Source organism: Platalea leucorodia (genome assembly GCF_965183815.1).
Source record: "Platalea leucorodia genome assembly, chromosome: 7".
NCBI lineage: Eukaryota > Metazoa > Chordata > Aves > Pelecaniformes > Threskiornithidae > Platalea > Platalea leucorodia.
Window position 1 is genome coordinate 25,472,048 of NC_138829.1, and position 21,267 is coordinate 25,493,314.

The following is a 21,267-nucleotide window of genomic DNA, read 5'->3' on the forward strand; positions in this document are numbered from 1 at the left end:
CAGGATGCGCCGCGCGCGGACCCGTGCTGCGCGCGGCGGAGCCCCGCGGATGCCGGCGGCGGGGGGCGGCCGGGCCGAGCCGGGCCAGCGTGGCGGCCCGCTGCGGCAGCGGGGCTCCCGCCGGCTGCCGGGGGGCACGGCGCGCCCCGCCGCCCCTCCCGCTGCCGCTCGCCCGGCGGCGCTGGTCCTCGTCACCCTCCTCAGCTTCGCCTCCCGCTTCCACCGCCTGCCGGAGCCGCCGCACGTCTGGTACGGGGCGGGGCGGGGCCTGTGCCCCTCCGGCGGGGCATTGCCCCGGGGGCGGCGGGCCTGGCCCGGGCCCGGGGTCGTGGGTGGGTGTCCGCCTCCTCCCGGGAGGCGCCCCGGCATCGGCCCCGCGGGCGGGAGCCCGCCCGGACTCCCAGCCTTCGCCCCGTCCTCAAGCACCCGCCCGCCCCTGCCTTGCCCGGCTGGGAAGCGGATCCCTGTTTATTCCTGGCGGGTGGCGGGACGGGATCCTGGCAGCGAGGGCCACAGGGCAGCGCGGTGCCTCTGGCCAGCCCGCTGCCGGCCCCGCGGCCGGCCCCCGCCCCACCGCCGCGCTCGGGACCGGGTCTCGAGAGGCGGTTTTGGGGATCTGTGGGTTGCAGGCTGGTCTTTTAACATCTCTAAGCTCAGCCTGGAATCAGAAGGGCAGACTAGAGGTTTTGGAGTGCTAATATCAAACTCTGAAAAGGACCCTGCCTAGAATGGCTGAAGTACTCCCTGTGATTTCCCAGTGAATTTAATGCATTGTCTCCTATAGAATGTGTGGCACGAACCCTCTACATGATGAAAAGCATGAGTAAAAAGACCTTCCTGGCTTTTTTTACTGTCTTCAGCATTATAGCAGGTTGTTTGGTGGTTTGTTTTTTTTTTTTCCAGTTGGGATGAAACTCATTTTGGGAAGATGGGAAGTTACTACATTAATCGGACCTTCTTCTTTGATGTCCACCCCCCTTTGGGGAAGGTAAACCGCTCTTCTGTCACATGTTTTAGAAGCCACAGGAGTGGGCCAACAAAAGTCTTCCCCATCCTTCTGGCTGAAGGAAGTGATGAACACCAGTGCCTTTCCTAACTGTTGTTGGCATTGTGGTAATTTGCTTTCTCTATCCAGAGCCTCAGCTTGCATCTTTTCTTCTTTATGAAAATGCTTTGAATGTGGGAAAACAAAACGGTATTGTGTGTTGGGTATTTGAAAGGCTTGACATTAAAAAATGAACGTGGCACTTACGTGGTTTGGAGGGCATATTTAATAGAGGCCTACAGTTCAAAGGAACCAAACTGTTCCTGATGGCTTGTGTGTAAATGAGACTCCTACCACAAAGGACCCTGAAAGCCTTGACTTGCTATTCTGTAATCGAAGAACTTGTTCTAGCAGCAATGTGCAGTGTTGATGAAGGTGCATTCCTCCTCCCTCAAAAAGACTGTCTTCCTTTCAGGCTGAGCCTCCTTAAACTATAAGAATAGGCAGCTATGGGAGAATCTACAGAGACAGAATTCTCTCTGCTAAGTCCCACACCTGGTATTTCTCTTGAACTTGCAGTTGTCCTTATAGTCAGCAGCCAAAGTCCTTTTGATCCCTTCTGATTTTGCCTTTAGACAAAGGGCAATATGTATGCATATGGATTCTGTACATAAACTCTTGTTTGCATGATACGTCTGAATTAAGTAGTTATCCTGTGGATCAGACTTGGCTTCTGTAAAAATCTTACCTGCTGCTGGCTTGGATACTCCTTCCTCCAGTGCGATTTCCCTGACCAGTTTTTTCACCTTTCCTCTTCAGATGCTGATTGGACTTGCTGGCTACCTTAGTGGATATGATGGTACATTTCCTTTCCAAAAGCCAGGGGACAGATATGAGCAGCACAACTATGTGGGGATGAGAGGGGTAAGGCTCTACAGGCTAGTCTCCAGCTGGTTAGCTCTCCTGTGCTTTTCAGTACAGAGTGTTATGTCGTAAGAACGGCTCTCCTGGATCAGATCAGAGGTCTGTTTAGCTTTGTGCCTTGCCTTTAAGCTCCTCGGAAAGGTGTTAGTGGTTGTATTGTAAGTCTTAATGTCTGATTGTGAGAGGCCAGGTAAGAAAGTAAGGTGATTATTGATGCCAACTCTTGCTGCTAATTATTGGGACTACACTCCTGAGTGGGACAGGTATCTTGCCTGTTCTGCAAAGGGAACGTTGCTGAGCTTGGGCTTCCACTCACTCCATTGTGCCTGGCTGCTCTGCTGGAGAGCCAAGGATGTCAAAAAGCCAGGATCATCCACTGCCACCTGCAGTTTGCCACCACCAGTCACACTGAGCTGAGTAAGCTGATGGGGCAGAGTGAGAGGGGAGATTACTATTCAGAGTGATATTCTATCTGAAACCGTGGCTGTACTGCTATCTAGAAAGACCAAGAGCCATAAAATGACAGCAGATAACACAAGCCAAAAAAACAAACGGTGGCCAGTTGCTAGTGCCCAGAAAGAAGGATGAAAACTGGGAAGGCATATTTTCTGGGTTTACTTTCCGGGTCTCCAGCAATTTGTGGTTCTAGATTTCCCTGAGCCAAAGGTGGGAGAAGTGCTAGAACCAGACATTGAAGAGAACAGATTTTACTGTGATGCTGCTTTCTTTTGTTTTGATTTCTGTTCCTCCTCCAACTATCCTCAGTCTCATTTGTGTAGGGTAGCTGATACTGGTCTGCTAAAGATGTAAGGTACAGGTGTATTTTGTTCTTAGATTTCATTCATATTCTAATATCTTGTTAAAATAAGTTGAGTATGGTGTATGTGTAGTGCACCTACTTGACATATCTTTTTATGAATATCTGATGTAGTCTAGCAAGAGAATGACTGACTTGTTACTGACACCTCTAGAGACAGAACAGAGTAAGCAGCTGTCCTCCTCTGAACAGTATCTTTGTTCATTTGGCTTTTGTCTGATGTTCTTAGTGAGTCAGTTCAGCTACTGCGACACCCCCTGTTGGTAGGTGTGGAAGATGAAGGAAGGAAAAGGGTGTGGGTGCGTCTTCACCTTGGGGAGGGTTATAACTTCTCCCGTGATCTTCTTTTCCTGCAGTTCTGTGCATTCCTTGGCTCCTGCCTGGTTCCCTTCGCCTACCTCACAGTGTTGGAACTGTCAAAGTCACTGCCAGCAGCCTTACTCACAGCTTTCATCCTTATTTTTGGTAGGTGTTCTGCTACAGCAAAACTGAGCAGGTTAATTGTTCGGAGAATTTAATTTCTGGATTATCGTATGTCACCTAGCCAGGGGATATTGGGGTTAATGAGAGAGGTTCCCAAAAGCAAAGTAATTCTGCTTTATATATATGAGGCTTTTTAATTGGTGGTCCCCTTGAGAATTTTACAGTCGTCTTTAGTTCATAGGTACTTCTGTTACGTGCATAACCACAGCGTTGGACTACATTTCACCTCAATTTTAAGAATTTTTATAAGATGGATGGTCAGGAATGATTTTTCCCACTAGTGAAATATTGATGTCTCCCATATGAATTATAGAGGTATTTAACAGCCTACTGCATTACTGTGGAAGAGTTCACAGTAAGAAGTTAATAAAGTTCCTTGTTGAATTGAGCAAAGCAGAGAAATTAACATTGCAAATGGAGTTACCCAAATTGGGGTTTTGTGAGGGCATACAGATATTGAGGCATGAAGACTTAAAATATCCAAGTGATATTCATTTTTTCATAGGCAACATCTGAAAAATTACTTCTCCTATAGCGTCCTCTGGCACCATGCTGGTACCTTAGTGGGTAGATCATTGCTGTCTGTAACACTCTCCATCTGAATATGTTAGCAGCACCTCCCAAATGGTGTTTCACAGATACTGTTGTACTGCCTGGTTTTTGTGAGTTTTTTTTTTTTTTTTTTTTTTCATTTGTTACCCAAGTAGAAGTTGAAATGTTCTGATCTGCTTCTGTTTCTAAAATTTCCGTTGTTCCCCTTGTCTTGACTACAGTGAGGAAACTGGCTTCCTGCAATCTTGAATTCACTTTGGAACCGCAAGCCTTTTTAACATTGTTGTGCATCTGTTTCCAGATACGGGCTGTATTACTTTGTCCCAATATATTCTGCTGGACCCCATTCTGATGTTCTTCCTCATGGGAGCTGTTCTGAGTATGGTGAAATGTAACAGCTGTGCGGATAGGTAAGATAAAGATGGTAATTTTGCTAAACTGTAGGAACTCAACTTTCACACAGATAAAATACTAGAACATGTCTGCCACTTGGTAATCTGGGTGAGTGGCTGAGATGAGATTGTTTCAGGAAATTTGGAGGTGAAAATGGCTCATGGTAGGGGAGAGAAATTTTTAGTATGACAGCTTGTGAAACTAGGGAGAAAGTATCATGGCTGGGGTAAACCAGGAGAGAGACTTAAACAGATTATTTTAGCATGAAAGGAAATTTCAGCAGAAATAGTGTTTATGGAACTGCAAATCTTGAAAATGAAGGTTAAAGCTTTTTAAAACTTGACGGAAAAAAAAGCTAGCATAGAGTGTTGTAGGTCAGAGAAGGAGGAATGAAGGATGGTTGGAGCCTGTTCAAGGCTTTGCTCCTTAATGGCAAAAATATTAATTAGTTATCTTGAACCAGTCATTTTGTCTCCAGGCTAGAGAAACACAGTTTATCTGTGACTGTAATCCTATAAGCACTTACAACATCCTGATAGCTAAGGTAAATAGTGTAACTTGTCAGGTTTAGAGAAATTGGTACCAAAAATTTGAGAGAAATATAGCCAGGGTGTTTCTGAATAAAGCAGTTAAGTTGCTCAGGATATTTGCTGTAGGCCCATCCAGAGGGGGATGGTGATTTATAGGTATTTGGATGTGTCAAAAGGCTTCTTTGTGGCTGGGCTGTACAGAGTAGTTTCCTCACAATGCACCCAGAATTCGAAGACATAAAAGCTTAGGCTACTGGGTTATATATGAGCAATTTTTGGTTCATGAAATGTTCAAGAACTCATCATATCAATCTTAGGGTGACTGCAGCACACATGGCTATAATGCAGCCTGCAGCGTCATGTGGGGCCATCCAAGGCCATCCTCATGTACAACACACGCCCCAGAGAGTGCAAGCACTAAGTTACAGGGCAGTGTTTGATCAGCTCTGTGTGCCTTGACCTGAACTTATTTCTCATGTCTTAGAGCTAATCCTGTTTTCAAACTAGTTGATTTTATGCAAATTAAAAGCCAGCTCTAGAGATTGTGTTGCTTAGCAGGTCACGGGGATTTTGTCTAGACAAAGTACAAGCATCAAGGCATCAGGAGTCAGTAGGAAAAGGGTTTTAAATTCTGCTGTCATCATTTCTCATCTAATGCTTCTCTGTGGTTCTATTTTAGTTTAGTTTGTAATTTGTTTGCTTTTTGCTGCAGCTTTTGTTTGTGCTTTGGGTAGATGTTTTCCACTATGGCCTTTCTGCTTTAGGAAAAGTAGCTGTTCTTTTTCTCCTGTTCTCCCCCACGTCCTTAGCTTTCTGAGAGATGTGAGTTTGTGTTTTATGGAGCAAAAGACCTGTTTCTATTTTCAGACCTTCCATGTGTCAGACTTTCTTCACACTAGTATTTTAGCTTATACCCAGTGTCTATGTTCCCTTCCTTAAAGGGGAGATCTAGGGCTGCCCAGGCTTAAGTGTTCGGCCCCTCTGAAGCCTGTATCAGGGGTATCCTTGCATCATTCTAAAATTAATGAAAAAATTATCTTTCTATTCCTCATGGGCTCCTGAGAAGAAGACGGAATGTAATTTTGCAGGGTTGCCAACTTGCTGTTTGTTTTCCTGATTGCAGATGCCCGTTCAAGTAGTCATCGTTTATTTACTGACCTGTTCTATCTGTCCTGCAGGCCATTTTCTGCCTCCTGGTGGTTCTGGCTGAGTCTGACTGGCGTGAACCTTGCTGGAGCAATGGGGGTAAAGTTTGTTGGCCTTTTTGTAGTCATCTTGGTTGGCCTGAACACAATCTGTGAGCTATGGGACTTGCTGGGGAACCTCAGCCTGTCACTGGTGAGTGTCAAAAACTTTTCTTTACATTAAGAGTTTCTTTGGTTTGTTTTGCTTTCTTTTGCCTTTGTAGTTCTCCTAGTTATTGACAACCATAGAACTAGCCAAACAGTGATACTCTGTCTGCAGCAAACAGGGGCATCTGAGGTGGATGGTGATGATTAAAGATGAACGTTATAATGGAAAAACTATTGCCGTATGTTTTTAAAAAAACCCACATATGTCAGTGGGATACAATGTCATAAGAGCACAGCAAAAAGGTTGTTGCTTTTTCTCAAGAGAAACTATTACCTTTCCAGTTGGATGAATTTTATTTCAGTCTAGGTTAAAAATGCTCATTGGGAATGGCTGTACAATGGCCCAAAGAAAGATGTCCAACGCTGTTACGTGACCTTCTGAGGAGTACGTGCTACCTGGCAGACAGGCATGTCTTGCAGCACCTAGTTTGCGTAAGCAGCGCAAGCTCAGGCTCTGCTTCATGAGAGTACGAGGGCACAGGCCGTATAGCAGTAGCACGCTGTAGTCCCTCATGAGTCATAGGCATGCTCTGCAACTTGCAGTCTCCATAGTCAGTCCTGAGGATGAAGGCAGCCATAGCCTGCTCGATTTCACACACATTTAGTTCTTATAAGCTCTAAAAATTTGCTAGTGTGTTTGAGTTCCCTGTTGTAATATATTGCATTTTATATTTGGGGACTGTGCAATGTAATATTTGGAGAAATACCTTGATGTACCATTCGCCTGTCTTGCAACCAGCGGGAAAACAAATTCTTCAAGCACATCTTCTAAAAGGTGTTCATTTCTCCTCTTGTCTCAGCCTCTTCTGAAGCTTGAAAATTCTATATTTTTCACTTACTGTTTTTTTCCTTCTTTGTCTCATAAACAGTGAGGGTTTGGGGGGACTTTTTCTATTCCTGCTATGTGATTTGTTTTCTCTGATTAATGTGAATCAATATGGGCTGCAAAGATGCAATGTTCCAGCTCCAGAGAAGCACTTCTTGAGCAAAGTCAGTTAATTGCATTTGAAATGGAACAAATCCATCATGTCTAAGCTTTCTGCCAGCAGACGGCTGCACAGTGATTTCATTTGTGCCGCTGGCAGCAAAGGCAGCAAGCCCCTGAGTGTTAGAATATGTAAAGAAATTTACTCCAGAAGGTAGATGCTTTCTGAATAACTAACTATTTGGCAACCTTGGTGCTTGAGGAGGAAAAAAAAAAGAAGTGAGGATTAAACCCTGAAAGCCTGAATAACTTATCTCTGCATTTGTTAGGAAACTACTCATGATTATTTACGTGCAAGGTTTTGGGGACTGATTTGATTTATAGAATTCTCAGCTTATCTTGGTCCACTGTTCTGGTTTGCTTGATGCTGTCCTTCATGTGCGTTTTCTTTTTTGACTTTGCATTGAGGTCTGTGGTTAAAGAAAACCTTTTCACAAAGGTTGAAGCATATTGTGGTCATTTTGAGCAGGGAACTGGAGATTAGTGCATATGCCTCTCTGCTGCATAAATTTGGTTATGTACCATCAATCAATCAGCATTTTTTCAAGTGCCCAGTGGTTATTAAGTGTTCTGCTCAAGTACTTGAGCTGAGCAGCTGTTTCCTTTGTTGACTTCAGTAAGTTCTTAGTTTTGTAATGTGTTCAGCTCTTTTTCTGTTATTTCTGAAATCTTTGGATCTGTTATTAAGGGAAGGAGGATGATTAGCTTAATGATTGTATGATAGGTACCATGAAAAAAAAATACGGAAGATAGCAAGTACATCTCCTTCATCTGCTTTGAAGTTAAATGTGGACATTTAGCAAACAATTTCCGCTATTTAAGGTGTTTTCTTCTCCCTCAGCTTTTTATTACCCACCCTGTATTTTAGATTACTTACTCTACTCCCAGCAGTGTCAGTAGGATGTGAATACGTAATTGCATCTTGGGCATCTGTGTATAAACCACCTTTCCAAGGGATTTAAATGAAATGCTCTACTTTTGTGATGAGGCAGCTAGAAACACTCACAGGTTTTGCTGCTGACTCTTCTGTGACTTCTGGCTGAGGACCAGCAACAGAAGTTGCAGTGTGAGAGCATCCTTGCTAAGTTAGCTGGTTTCTGTGAATGCAGCATATCTAGGTCCCCAAGAAGTCCTTGTTGCAGTCATATTTGCATAGGGAAACTGGTTGGGAGAATTGTATCTAGTAACTTGTGCTCTCATGTTTTCATTTTCCCTTTTGTTTAGCTTTGACAGTCACTATTCTGTAAGCCATCTCCTTGCTGCGATTTTGTGTCAAGATGTGTACTGCTCTGATAAACAAGTTCAGTTCCTTGTTTTCAAAGTATTGTTGATGGGAGCTGCCAAACCTCCTTTGACAAAGTTAGGCATGCCCAACATTTTTGAAAATTAAACCCTCCTATTGCCTGTTTTTGTCCTTCTCCCAAGACCCTGAAATTTCAAGGTACCCCAGCTCGAGCTTTTGGAGATGCATAACAAGGTCTGCCTAAGCTTTTACCACACACTAGGCCTTTTTGAAGTAATTTTGCACCCTGCTGGGGTTGCTTACATAGTAGGCTTCTACTATAGGACCACTGCTCAGAGTCCTGTGAGATAAAGAGTTGTTCCTCCAGCTGCACTGTTTGATCCGGATTGTGTTTGTTACAGGTCGTGTTTGGGAAGCATTTACTGGCTCGTGTACTCTGCCTCATCCTGCTCCCACTTGCCCTCTACATGGCTATGTTTGCTGTTCATTTTGCAGTATTAAATAAAAGGTATTTCACAATGTTTTCTCCAGAAGAAGAATCACTTGTCTTTGCTTTGAATTAAAGGCTATTGATTATGTATTTCAGCATTTTCAGTGCCAGAAGCACAGCCACAAGCTGTGTCTTTGTTTAATTCCTTTTCCAGACTCCTGCATTGTTTTTAGAGAAAGACTCTGGCCAAGCTGGCAGTGAAACAGAGCTTGAGCTTAAGAGTTTCTGAAATGCCAAGCAAGTATCCTAACCAAACTCTCTGTCTCCTTTTTTTCCCCTCCTCTCTGTCCTGGACCTGAAAATGTCTCGGCTCCGTTCCTTTTATTTTTGTTTTTGTAATTAAAAAAAAAAAAAAGGCATTGCATTCCTGAAAAATGCTTTGGCTGCGATTAAAAAAACAAAAAAACCAAAAAAACCAAACCTCTGAGTGTTCCCAGAGGGAGGACTCTTCTGTGAATGCCTGCAACCAAGGGATGCTTTTTATGTGGAAAGAGCACAACAGCTAGTAAAATGGCCAAGTAATGTTTTTCCATATGCTGGCATTAAGAGATGAGGTGAATAAGCATTTCACCATAAAAAAAGAATATGAAATTAAATCTCTTATTTTTCAGTTGAAGTCAACTGGTCTTACCACTACCCTGTTAGCAGAAAGGAGACTTAAGGAGCCACAGAGAGAGGCTTTGTTACATCTAACCTGACAGTGGGTCAGTTTATTTGTCATAAGAACACCTCCAAAGATAGTTGATGGTGCTTTGTGCAGTGTCAGTGTGTACATTTTTGTGACCTCAAGTCCTTGAAGCTCTGTACAATTTCCTGCAAGACTCTTTACCTGCTATGATTCACAACATTGGAGGTGTGTGCATCTAAGGGAACTGCGGTCATTCTCCTGATGCCATGTCTGGTTTTATCTTTCTCCTTCTATAAAAACAATTTGGTAACACATGATAGAGCTTTGTATGCCTGTTTTGCCAGACTTTGAATTGTCACATTCTGTGCTCTCTTTTGTAGTGGTCCTGGGGATGGTTTCTTCAGTTCAGCATTTCAGTCCCAGCTGATCGGGAACAATCTTCATAATGTCTCCGTTCCAGAGCGTGAGTGTCCAAAGGAATAAACTGCTTTGAGTGTTGTCAGCATATGTGGAGGTTTAAATAAAAAGAGCATCTCCTGTGAGACAGTGCAGATTATGCCTTCATGATCATGGTCAGATCCACGCTGTTCTTCTGTGCAGTTTTATACATTGACAGAAAATGAAAAAGGCTGAAAATAACACCATGTTTAGTGCAAGGTCACTAACTGTTTCATCATATTCCTTCTAGAGGGAAAGATGCCATTTTGAGGGATTTGACAGTTTTGTGTGCGTGCATCTTTGTATTTTTTGCCCTTCATGTTGCTTGAGGCAACAAAAAGAGATTTGTCCTGTTCACCTTAGGTTTGTAGATGTTCAGATCTGGGATTTGTTTCCAAAATGTTTATAAATGAAAATTATGAACTCCTTTGTCACACAGCGTGCCCCTGGTTCAGCTGTGTTGTATTCAAGCATGCATATGAATTTAGGTGAAAGATGGCTCTGTGGTTGTTCCCTAATCCTCAGGTTGGCTAGGAACTACTGAGCCTTTAATATGGTTTAGCCATCTGATTACTTCAACTTTTCTCTGGCTGTTCCCTGCTCCAGAGCTACTACTGGGAGAGCATCAGGTCCATTCTCTAAGACTGTCTTCTCCCACTTGTGTTGGAAGGCTATGAAGGAAGGTATCTGATGCCAGGGTATCAGCTCCACTACCTGATAGCTGAGCTTGGTTCCCTTCCCTCTTGTATTGCTGTAGGGGTTGGGCGATGGAGTGCTTCAAAGTAGTCACATGCTTTTCAAACTTGATCATGTTTTAATTTGACCAAATACTGTTATGGAAAGCTGCCTCAAACCTCTCATTATTGAAACGACACACAAAAGAACTAGCACTTCTGTTTATGTGAAACTAGGTGGGAGAATTCGAAGTGTTTCAGCCAAATGTTATGTAACAGTTTTACTGAATCGTGGTTGGGGATGGGAGATCAGCTTGTGATGAGCTGTGTGGGGTAACGTGTCAAACAGGAAATGCGTTTTCATCAAAACAAAGCAGGAGAATGCATGCCTAATCGGACCACCGCAGACTAGCTGGGGGAGATCTTTATAGGAGAGCTGCCTTATGCATTTTTTCCTCCTTCCCACATAGACTTGGCGTACGGGTCTGTGGTCACAATAAAGAACCTTCGGATGGCAGGGGGATACCTTCACTCCCACTGGCACCTCTACCCGGAGGGCGTTGGGGCTCGCCAGCAGCAGGTTAGTGAACTGTGGTAGTACTGCCTCCGATTACAACCATCGACTCATTCCCATTGCACTTAGAATTAGGTGCTGTTGTGACAGAAGCTATGCATTTACTCAGCATCTCTTACCCTCTCAGTGCCACAGCTGTGCACTTGGCTTGGAAGTCTGAGTAAAAAGGATGCTTGAAGAGAGCCTGCCACACTGTACCAGAGAGGTGACTTACAGTAACAAGGCTTCATTGTAGTAGCAAGACCAGCCTCCATAGATGGAGGCCAAGAGGACTTAAAAATAATCTTCCATAATGAAAGTACTCTTACCTCAAGGAAGGCTGTAAAACTTACGTTTAAAACAAATACAGTACTTTATCTTATAGGTTGCATTGCTGTGTTTTAAAAGCAAAAGAATAGGGCTGCTGTGTGTTGTTTTCACTCCTGCCGCTGGCCTCTGTGACCTTACATGAATTACTCTACTTTTGTGCCTTGCTTTCCTCATCTGTCGCCAATGAATTTGTAAGGCTTTGCTCATTAAATTAGATACCTGTACGTTCGTAAGCTAGCCATAATGAAACTATCTGAACTCTCTAAGGGCTTCTGATTAAATAATTAAGCAATAAATCAAAGTAAAAATCAGAAATCATGTAACTATCACTAATTAGGTAGTACAAAAATTAAGTGAATTTCTTATTTTTGTCCATCATCATCAAGCTTCACAAATCTTTGCAGCTTCTGCAGCTTTCCCAAGATGTATTTTGCAGTTTGCATGTTAGTGTCTAAAAATTGTTCTGAGCTCCTTGAAAGAAAGTTAACAGAGAAAAACAAGTGTTTGTTTTTTAACTCCCTTCAGTCTCTGTGGTGAGGAGGAAGTTTTCAGAAATGAAAACTTTGTCTCAATCTTCTTTTCCTGCCGTTCTTCCCAACCAAAAATTCTAATACTCTCGTGACATTGGTGTTTATTACCGTAGATGGAGATGTCATACCAAAACTGGCTCAAGGATAGGCAAAATTCAAGTGCAGAGCATGCTTTATGACATTAAAAGCAGGGAAGGGGGATTTGGAGAGGATGCTGATGGGAGTTTCCTTGAGGGTAAGTGGGAAGATGTGGAGATTCCCCCGCTGTGCTCCCTGCCCTGGAGGTAGGACAAGGGTAGGGAGCTGGGACAGCTTGGGGGCTGTGGAGAGGGGAAGGGAATTTAGAACTTGGAGGAGGTTTAGGGAGGAAAAGATGGAGGCAGTGATCTCTCTGCCTCCTCCTTTCCTGCCTTTCCTGATGATATAACCTCAAGGAATGAGGTTCCACCTCCAGCTCTCCCTTTTTCCCCACCCTCAGACATGCCTCTATGTTCTGCCTCTCACCCACCCACTGGGCCATCTGCTCCCACCTGAGTGGGACGCACAGGTCTGGGACTGGTGTAGGGTCCCACAGAGCAGGGCTTGCTGCTGCTGGAAGAGGAGAGTGAGCAAAGTGGGCACAGTTCCTCGTGCTGCTTGGGAAGGTTGCCCTCGGGAGCAGCACCCTGGGGCCAGATGGTCTCCCCTGCCCATGGTAACAGTAGGAGCAGTTACTCTGTGTGAGTCTGAGCAGGCCGGTAAGGATTAGCTGGGTAGCATGTGTGGCTTTAACAGTTGATCCATGAATCCTTCTTACCTTGCCTGGATCTTTTGGCAGAAGTATTATGGTTGTCACAGGCAGCCTGTTGTCGTAAATCTCTACCAGTGATGCCTGTCTGTAAAGCCAGTGCTGTTTCCATCTCCTGTTTCTGGTACTGGTCAGTGATTATTCAAAAAGTTCAGGGTTTTGGATATCCTGTTGTTGTAGAAGGAGCCTCTGAAGTAGGGTGAGAGGAGGTCAAGCTGTATGATTGACAGCTGTTACTCATGATGCATGTGAACTGCCATTAAGTGTAGTGCTCCTGAGCGTACAGGCTATGCACTGAATAAAAGCTCTGATCTGGGTTAAGCAGTGGCCAGTAACTGACTTTCTAGGGGGCACTGTCATAAAAGTCATCCCAGGGTTTCTGTGTTCCTGGTGCATTCATTTGGGACTTCGATTTGCTGGTGAATGTGTGTCTGCTATCACCAGCTTTTTTGTTGTTTGGTAAAATAATTTATCCTGTGTTTTCAGGTCACTGCCTACTTACATAAAGATTTGAATAACCTGTGGATTATAAAGAAACATGATTCGGATACAGGTAATAGATACCAGTAAAGTGCCTTTTATAACTGCTGCTTCAGTTTTTCACTTAAATATTCTGAGTTCCCTCCAGGGCAAGGTATCCTTCATGGATATGAGGGGGAGAGGAGGAAGAACAAGGGAAATCTGGCTCCATCTTGATTAACGCTGTTTGTGTCTACTCTGTTTTGGGGTTTTCTCCAGATTGTACAGCTGAAGTAAATAAGTTTTTCTCCACTGAAGGTTGAATTGACAACTTTTCAGCTAGGTAGGGCTACAGATAACAGAGAGGAAATTAATCTGAACTCAGTAGTTTGTGGAATCTGTTATTGTGGCTATGGGTCCTGGAGAAGTTGGGTTCTGGTATGTTCTGATACATTGTGTTCGACTGATTTGCATGGATGTTTGCTTGGGACAAGATAGAGTACCGAATGTGAAGATCTATGGTTTGTACATGCATCTGTTGTTTTAGAACATCATATAGTGTAGCTGAGGCGTGTTTGGTCTGGCAGAGTTTCCTTTCTTCACCTGCAGCATGTGTATATAAAAATTAACAAGAACTGTCTAAACAACAAAAAATGCAAATAACCTAGATATAACAAAATTGTAATCAGTGTTGCGAGAGTCATTTTATAGTTCATGAAATAAATATATGGTTTTGGTGTTCAGTTAGCCTGACCAGGCATCCTCTTTATTTAAGGGCAGTATGTGCTGCTTAGGGCCGTGTTCTTTGGAGTAGCCCTCGGGGCTGGTCTTTAAACTAGAGCAGTGCTTTACACCAGGCTTAGAGTCAACACAAAGTAGTTTGCCTTGTATTATCTGCTTGAGGGATGAGCATTCACAAGAAACTTTCTAAGACCCTGATATGTTTGTCAGTGCATTGATATGATTAGTTTGTCTTCCTTCAGCAGATCTGTCAGACCCCTCGAGCCCTGTGGAGTTTGTGAGGCACGGAGATATTATTCGTCTGGAACATAAAGAGTAAGGATGATTTCTGGGATTCAAAGAGGCTGCGTGATTGAATAGAACTGGTGGGAGATTTGTCCTGCTGGAGACTACGTGGTTAGGCCAGCACAAGCGGGCTGTGTGACAGAGGTGTCTCTGTATCTGCATTTCCAGTGTGAAGTTTGTGGAGTTTTTCTTCTATGGTTTATGTTTTGAAGGGTGTCTGTTAAATGGGAAACTTCTAACATAACCACACAACTTCATTAGAAATACCTACCTAAGCAGCAGAGGGATTTGTTCAGCTGTGTGAAGTGCAATATTAAGGGTAACTGCTGTAAAGAAGCAATTTCAAAACCCTCATTCTGTTGCATGTCCCCACTCTCTGAGTTTCCTAGGCAAATAGTGTGGGTTTTTTGTCAGTCTACTGCAGGTGTCCTGTTCCTATGTGCATAGGCAGTATCCACCTGCTGAAGTTCTCAACAGCACTGAGATCACAGCACTGAAACACTTTTAATGAAAATGCCAGCTGGTGCCTTCCCTTTCTGTTGGGAACACCCAAGAGGAAGCAGGGGAACCCTAGTGACTTGATATTTAATCTTCATCTAGTCTAATGTCACTGTGCCACAATGCTCTGTGCTGTCGCAGCTTTGATTTCTTAACAGAAGCTCTAAACTTGTGAACCTGGAAATCATGTCATATTGCATTCAGTATTGTGTGTTCACAAATCATTGCTTAGGTTTCCAAAATGATTTTAAGATTTAAAAAAAAAAAATGCCTTGAATTTTGGGTTTTACTACCAAATATATGATAAGGAAGGTTATAAAATCTTGATTAGGCAATACTGATTAGGTCTCTGAAATGGGTGGTGAAACTGCGGTGCTGCGGCAAAGATCCGGCAGATGGCTCTCATCTCCTTGCTACGAACCTCATGTGGCACGGGCAGAGGGTTTCTGTGCAGATAAGGCCAGGCTGGATGCAGCTGCATTGTTGGCAGGGTGGTTCTTTGTCTGAGTGGTTTTATTAAGGACTGACCAGGATATGGCCAGATTTTTCTGGTTGCCCCAGTTAGCAGTCCCTGCTAGGGTGGGAGGCTGTTTTGCACCATGTATAGCTGGTGCTAAATGGGGACCACTGATTCACACACCACCCCCCCCACCCTCCCCACCCCCCCGGTAAATCTGTGTCTGACTATATGGTACAATCTTTCCTCTCAAAAGCAAAACTGATAATCAAGGGAGGTCAGGGTCTTGCTTTGCTTCTTGCAAGAGCAGGACTGTTAGTCCCAGCTTTACTCTTCATTTAAAACCAACAATGTCTTTTCCACTTAGAGGTGGTGGATTGTAGCTTAAAGGTTGGGTTTATTCATGCTGTCCTCCTTTTCCAACATTGCCCGGTGTGGCATAAGCTCAGAATCGCATGGTGGGAAGTGGCAGTTTCACTCTGTGGCCCCCATCACTGTTAAGGCTGCATCCTGCCCTGCCCTTGGCTGGAATTCAGTGGTCAAAGGTCTGGCAGCTCTCTGAATGGCTCAAACCAAAGTTCTTATCACAAATTAACCGAGACATAAAACCAAACAAGGTATGACTTTTAATTTCATTTCAGAACTTCTAGAAATCTTCACAGTCACCAGCATGAGGCTCCCCTGACAAGGAAGCATTTCCAGGTCACCGGCTATGGAATAGTAAGTCAATGTCAAGATGAAACAAAAGCTCCTTCTTTTGGGGAGAGTTCATACCATGCCAAGGGGATTTATTCTTGCTTTCTTAGTTTATTTGCCAAGGTGATAGATGTGCATCTACCATATTGGAGGAAAAACTGATTTAGTATGAAATAGCTTATCTCATATTTAAGGTCTGTTTAGCGTGAACACAGACAAGAAAATAACTTAAGCTTTTACTGCCAGACTAGCTTTGGCAGTGTTCAACTCCAGAAATGCCAAACTGAGCAACCTTGAAGTTGCTCTGACAAGTACTATTTTATGTATTTGGCCTTGTCACATAGACAAGTGCCTTTTTTTGACAGAATGATGACAGAATTTTGAATCACGAAAATGAAATCTGCTTTGAGGACTGAATTTCCAAACGCAAGGGGCTGTTGCCTAAACCCTTTTTGTGAAGCAACCAAGTTACCCCTGTTTAAAATGCAACTCTGAGCCACAGTCAAGTATGAATTGGAAGCAAAAAAATTTAAGGTTGGCAAGATAAAAACATATTTGTGAGTAGCTGCTCATGTCTAGAATCATCTCTTCCTGATGGGAAGTCTCTTCTGTGAAGTCTGAGCGAGGGTAGCCTAGGCTCCTTTGTTTTAGCTTTGCCACCATTAGAGTTTCAGAAGTTCCTGCTTGCAGTGCTTCAATCCTGTATGTCTTCTAGTTGGTTTGGGGATTTTTTGCTTTTTTGGTGTTTGTGCTTTTTTTTTTTTTCTCCTATGGTATGTTTGCATGATAGAATGGAACAGGAGACTCCAATGATTTCTGGCGGATTGAAGTGGTGGGCAGAAAGGCTGGGAAGCTCATCAAAGTCCTACGGAGTCAGGTCCGGCTAACCCATGTGTCCACAGGATGTATATTGGGCTCTTCTGGAAAGACTCTGCCAAAATGGTAAATAGCTTCTAATCCCCCTCCACCCGTGGAACGCCTTGAGCTGATATGTTCCTTTGCTCGATGGTACTTTTAAACTAAGCAATAACTACATTTCCTCCATTTCTTCATCATTAAAAGAATAAAACAGTAACTAGCAGGTACTAAAAATATAACCAGAGGGGAAGATCTGGGTTAGGGTTATGCAGTCTGTTACAGTGAAGGTATACAGCTCTGAAAAATAATATCCCTTACTAAGAGATCCAAGAGTGGCATGGGCATAGGTCTTGTCATCTAGTAAGTCCAGGAGGGGATGACAGATGTGTTCTTCAAGGCCCATTTTATCCTTGTGATTCACAAAAATTGCTAAAAACTGGGGCAGTTCATGCTGTTCCATACCATAATCCTCCAAATTTCTTTTTTTTTCTTTATTATTAATTTATTTTGTGGTTGGAAGACCTTCTGCCATTTTTGCATGCAGCATCTGAAGCGAGGGCAATGGTAAACAAGCTGCTATTAGCAGGGGTCGTGATTTAATACGTCCTTGGATTATATGCCTTCGTCATTAAAATGAGGTATATGCAGAAACATCCAGACTAATGCCAAGAAAGCTGCTGTATCTGCAAAGCTGTACTGTGTGGGATGCTAACATGGATCCTGAAGCAGCAGGCTGTGGGGTCATGTTGCTTCTGTTTCCAGAGAAGCCTCTGTTACTGCTAGCTTAGGTTTCCCTTCACTGTGTTATAGTAAAAAGGGCTTCTAAGGAATCCTGTTGATGCTGAATCATAGTGAGCGCAGGCGGATACCTCTGGTGACTGCCTGGTCAGGAATGTAAGTGCCATTTAGACTTTACTGGTAAAACTGGGCTCATGGGTAAATAATGTGATGGGTTTTAAAAAAAAATGTCAACAGCATTCAAGAAAGGGGATATATTTTTTCTTCCCCCTGACACAAACTTACCCTGTGAATGGAAGTTATTGCCACAAAATATTGATGACATTAAGAGCTGAGGAGAAAAAATACTTGTTAACTGCAAATAAGCATGGTTAGAGTTATATTGGATTTTTATATTTTTTTTTTAGGAATTTAAAGGGGAGTAATCACTGTCCTTCAGAGAATTAAATGGTGATTAATTAATGGAATTAATTAATTAGTGGAGTTAAGTCTGCTAAGTGGTAATTGATAGAAAATTCCTTATTAATCTGTCACATTACTGCAGGGTTTGATGCACTTTCTCCCAAAGTGTTTGATGTGACCTGCTAGAAATAGGGTGACAGACTAAATGAACAGGTGGTGGGATCCTCTAAAGTAATTCTTTTGTTTCTGTAATACAGTTGCTGTAGGCATGGATTGACTTAAATTAATGATGGTGGTTTTCTTATGGAGAGACTGTAAGGGCTGACCTGAAGTAGTTTCTAGTTGTCAGTGTGCATCATCTTCAAAAATCCCACTGCTTATGTATGGACCTAGGTTTTTTTCAGTTTAGATGCCCAAAGTTAGAAATGTGGTTCAAATATTCAGTAGAATTTTGATGTTGGCTGCCTTGCAAATCTGTTTTGGTTTCTGCATGGTGCTTAGAGCATGTAAGAGTGTGTAAGCACGCAGCTGCTGGGGTTGAGTGGTATGGTAGGTGTTATGGGGAAGTATAAAGCTAAATGGGGAAAAAATCAGACATGAACTGGAAATATTGAGTGATCTTTTGTGGGGTGGTGGCTAACTGTTCTGTGGTTCCTCAGGGGCTGGGAACAAGTGGAAGTCACCTGCACACCATACCTGAAGGAGACTCCCAATTCCCTCTGGAACTTTGAAGATCATATTAACCCTAAGTGTAAGTCATTTATTTTTCTTTGAGAGTGCGTCTTGGCTAGCTGTTAAAGGAAGGGATGAGCTATCAGATGGCAAGAACTGGCATTTGATGTTTGGAATTTGTGTGTTCTTTCCCAACTGAAGCGTGAACTTGCTGAACTTCGGCCAGTTGTTTAGAGATGCATAGCCTTTTTCTACTACACTGTTTGTACTGTAAGCTGGTGATAATGCTTCAAGTGTAGTGGAAGTACAAAGACTTTTTTTAAGGATTTTGAGATCTTCATGAGTAACAAAAGTGTGAAGTTTTACAGGCACTGCAGTACCAGCTGTTATTTTTAATATCATTGGTTTAATTGGGACTTATTGTCATCGATATGAGTATGTTGTATGTACTTTAATGGTTTTTTTAAAAAGCTAGGATCCATCCTATTCTGGTGTATTTTTTTCCTTCTCTTACTGGGGGCATGTTAAATAATGATTTTGCAGTATCATCAAGAAATGAATAAAGTGTGACAGAGAACTAAGTTTGCCAGTAGTGACAGATGGGCCTTGCAGCCTCATCCAGGGTTAGATATGTGTCACAGCCTCAGTTGGCCTGAATTATTCGATACAATTTTCATCCCATGAATTGCAGATGACTTGGGCTGAGTTCTGAGTTATTAAGAAACCTAGTGTTCTCCATCCTTTCAGAGCAACTTTATGCAAACCAAAGGAGAAGAATCCTGGGCTGTTGACTTAGTAGAATTTCCTCTTCTGTTGTAATGCATTTTACATTCCCACTCTCATGGCTCATTTACAGATAAACAGCAGCCTGTGAACAATATGTCTCTAATTTCAGCTAGAAATACATATCTGTTTCTTTCATGGACTTTTGTCTATTTCTCTTGCTCCTGGAAGCAAAGGAGGAAATCTAGGAGTACATCAGTTGTGAAATTCACTGGGGGATAGTTTTGACTGCAAGCCTCTGTGTTTAGAATATGAATTAATTGCGCAGGGAATTAAAAGAGGTGCTAGAAGCAGATTTGTGACAGGAGGAGAGAGTTTTGTTTATTATGAAAGAGGCAAATAAAAGTAAACCGTACAGACTTCTAATCTATTTTTCTCTCTTTTTCTAAAGTGCCCAATATCAGCCTGGATGTTTTGAAGCCCTCTTTTGCAGAAATTCTGTTAGAATCCCACATGGTTATGATCCGGGTAGGATATCATTAATTCTAGACTGTAGTTTTCTTCCTCCTTTCTCTTGCATTGAAAAGAAATAGCATTTTCTGAGATATCTGGGTGATGTCTGCAAGCTAGGGCAGAATTTACATGCCCCAGCAACCTACTTGAATTTATACTTAGAAAAAGGGGTGGTCTTGCAGCTAAATCTTCCAAAAGTTTGGAAGCCTTGGGCTTGATGCCTGGCTTTGATGTTGGCGTGATCTAGCTACAGCCTAGTTACGTAATCTCTCCACTGCTGAAATTCGGCTCTATAAAGGAGAGTTGGAAATTTTTCTCTACACTACTGGAAGGTTTTAAAGTTAAATTAGTATTTGTGAGGCAGGAGGATATTACTGTGGACTGAGCCAGGAAAATTAGCTAAACAGACACTTAGGAGAAGAATAATGTTTGGATTGAAAATGGAAAACTTCTAGTTTTTTTGAAGGTACATTGAGGTGCTGTGTTCTCTGCTCTCATCTTCCCTATTTATCCCTGAATATAAAAAAAAGAGCTGGATTTAATATTTTCAAGGTGGACTACTCTTGTAGTCTTTCCCCATGATTGTTCTTTGTGCTTTTGGCCACAGCCCTTCTGCTTCCAGCTCCTCAATCCTTCGTCTGAAGAATGAGAAGTTACTATTTTGAGAAAGGAGTCTAAGGTTTTATTTGCTATTGTTTGTAAAGCTCGTCTCAGATTATTAAAGGAAAGATGGTAGTCAAGCAAATTGTTATTAATGCTAAGCATTTCCATGGCAACTAGTGATATTGCTGTCTCAGGTAAGGAAGCACCTGCATGAGTTTCCATGGAAATAGTCTTTCTGAGGCTTTTATTTCAGAGTGGAGGGAAACCTGTCGAAGTAGTCTCTTAATGAACAAAGGTCTTGCTTATGCAACATGTATCCTCAGTGACAGAAGAGCTGGAGAAGAGAAAAGAGGGAATACTGCCTCTAATGGTACACAAAGAACTTTTTCACTTGCACAGGAATATTAAAACATTCATTGTCCTCATTGTGGCCGTCTCCGAAAGATAGTGTGTTTATGTAGTCAGAAAACAGCCTTTACTCAGGAAGAGTAGTCATGTATGTTTGTGTACCCAGACATTTCTGGGCAGGGTTTGCAGCAGAACTGCCTGCTCATTTAAATTTTATCTTGACTTATCTGTAGGGAAACAGTGGCCTCAAACCAAGGACAACGAAGTTACATCCAAACCTTGGCACTGGCCCATCAACTACCAGGTATATTGATCAATACACCTTCCTTTCTGTTTTCAAGTGCTTCTGCTGTGCTTCTTGAAGTGTAGCATCTCTTAATTACATTGAAGATGTTGTCAGCTTTATTTTATAGCACCTGAGCTGCATGGATGGGAATTAGTCTCACCTTTGACACTGTGCAAAATACAAACTGGATTGATGCAAACCCATTTTACTCCCTTCTGGTCTGTTTCCTCAGGGCCTGCGTTTTTCTGGTGTCAATGAGACTGATTACCGGGTTTATTTGCTGGGAAACCCGGT

At 42.8% G+C, this 21,267-nt stretch overlaps 1 protein-coding gene across 1 annotated transcript in view; it reads left to right on the forward strand.

Annotated features, from left to right (window-relative positions):
- Positions 1-4: 4 nt before the first annotated feature.
- Positions 5-21,267, forward strand: part of POMT2 (protein O-mannosyltransferase 2) — a gene marked incomplete at its 5' end in the record, with an annotated part of 26,838 nt that continues 5,575 nt past the window's right edge. Inside the window, 18 exon segments of the mRNA XM_082318106.1 lie at positions 5-249; positions 904-988; positions 1,805-1,909; positions 3,083-3,191; positions 4,063-4,171; positions 5,863-6,022; positions 8,666-8,772; positions 9,763-9,845; positions 10,965-11,074; positions 13,181-13,247; positions 14,140-14,209; positions 15,776-15,854; positions 16,621-16,772; positions 18,488-18,579; positions 19,675-19,751; positions 20,921-20,939; positions 20,942-20,991; positions 21,206-21,265. Of these exon segments, the coding sequence (XP_082174232.1) occupies positions 5-249; positions 904-988; positions 1,805-1,909; positions 3,083-3,191; positions 4,063-4,171; positions 5,863-6,022; positions 8,666-8,772; positions 9,763-9,845; positions 10,965-11,074; positions 13,181-13,247; positions 14,140-14,209; positions 15,776-15,854; positions 16,621-16,772; positions 18,488-18,579; positions 19,675-19,751; positions 20,921-20,939; positions 20,942-20,991; positions 21,206-21,265 (1,779 nt within the window).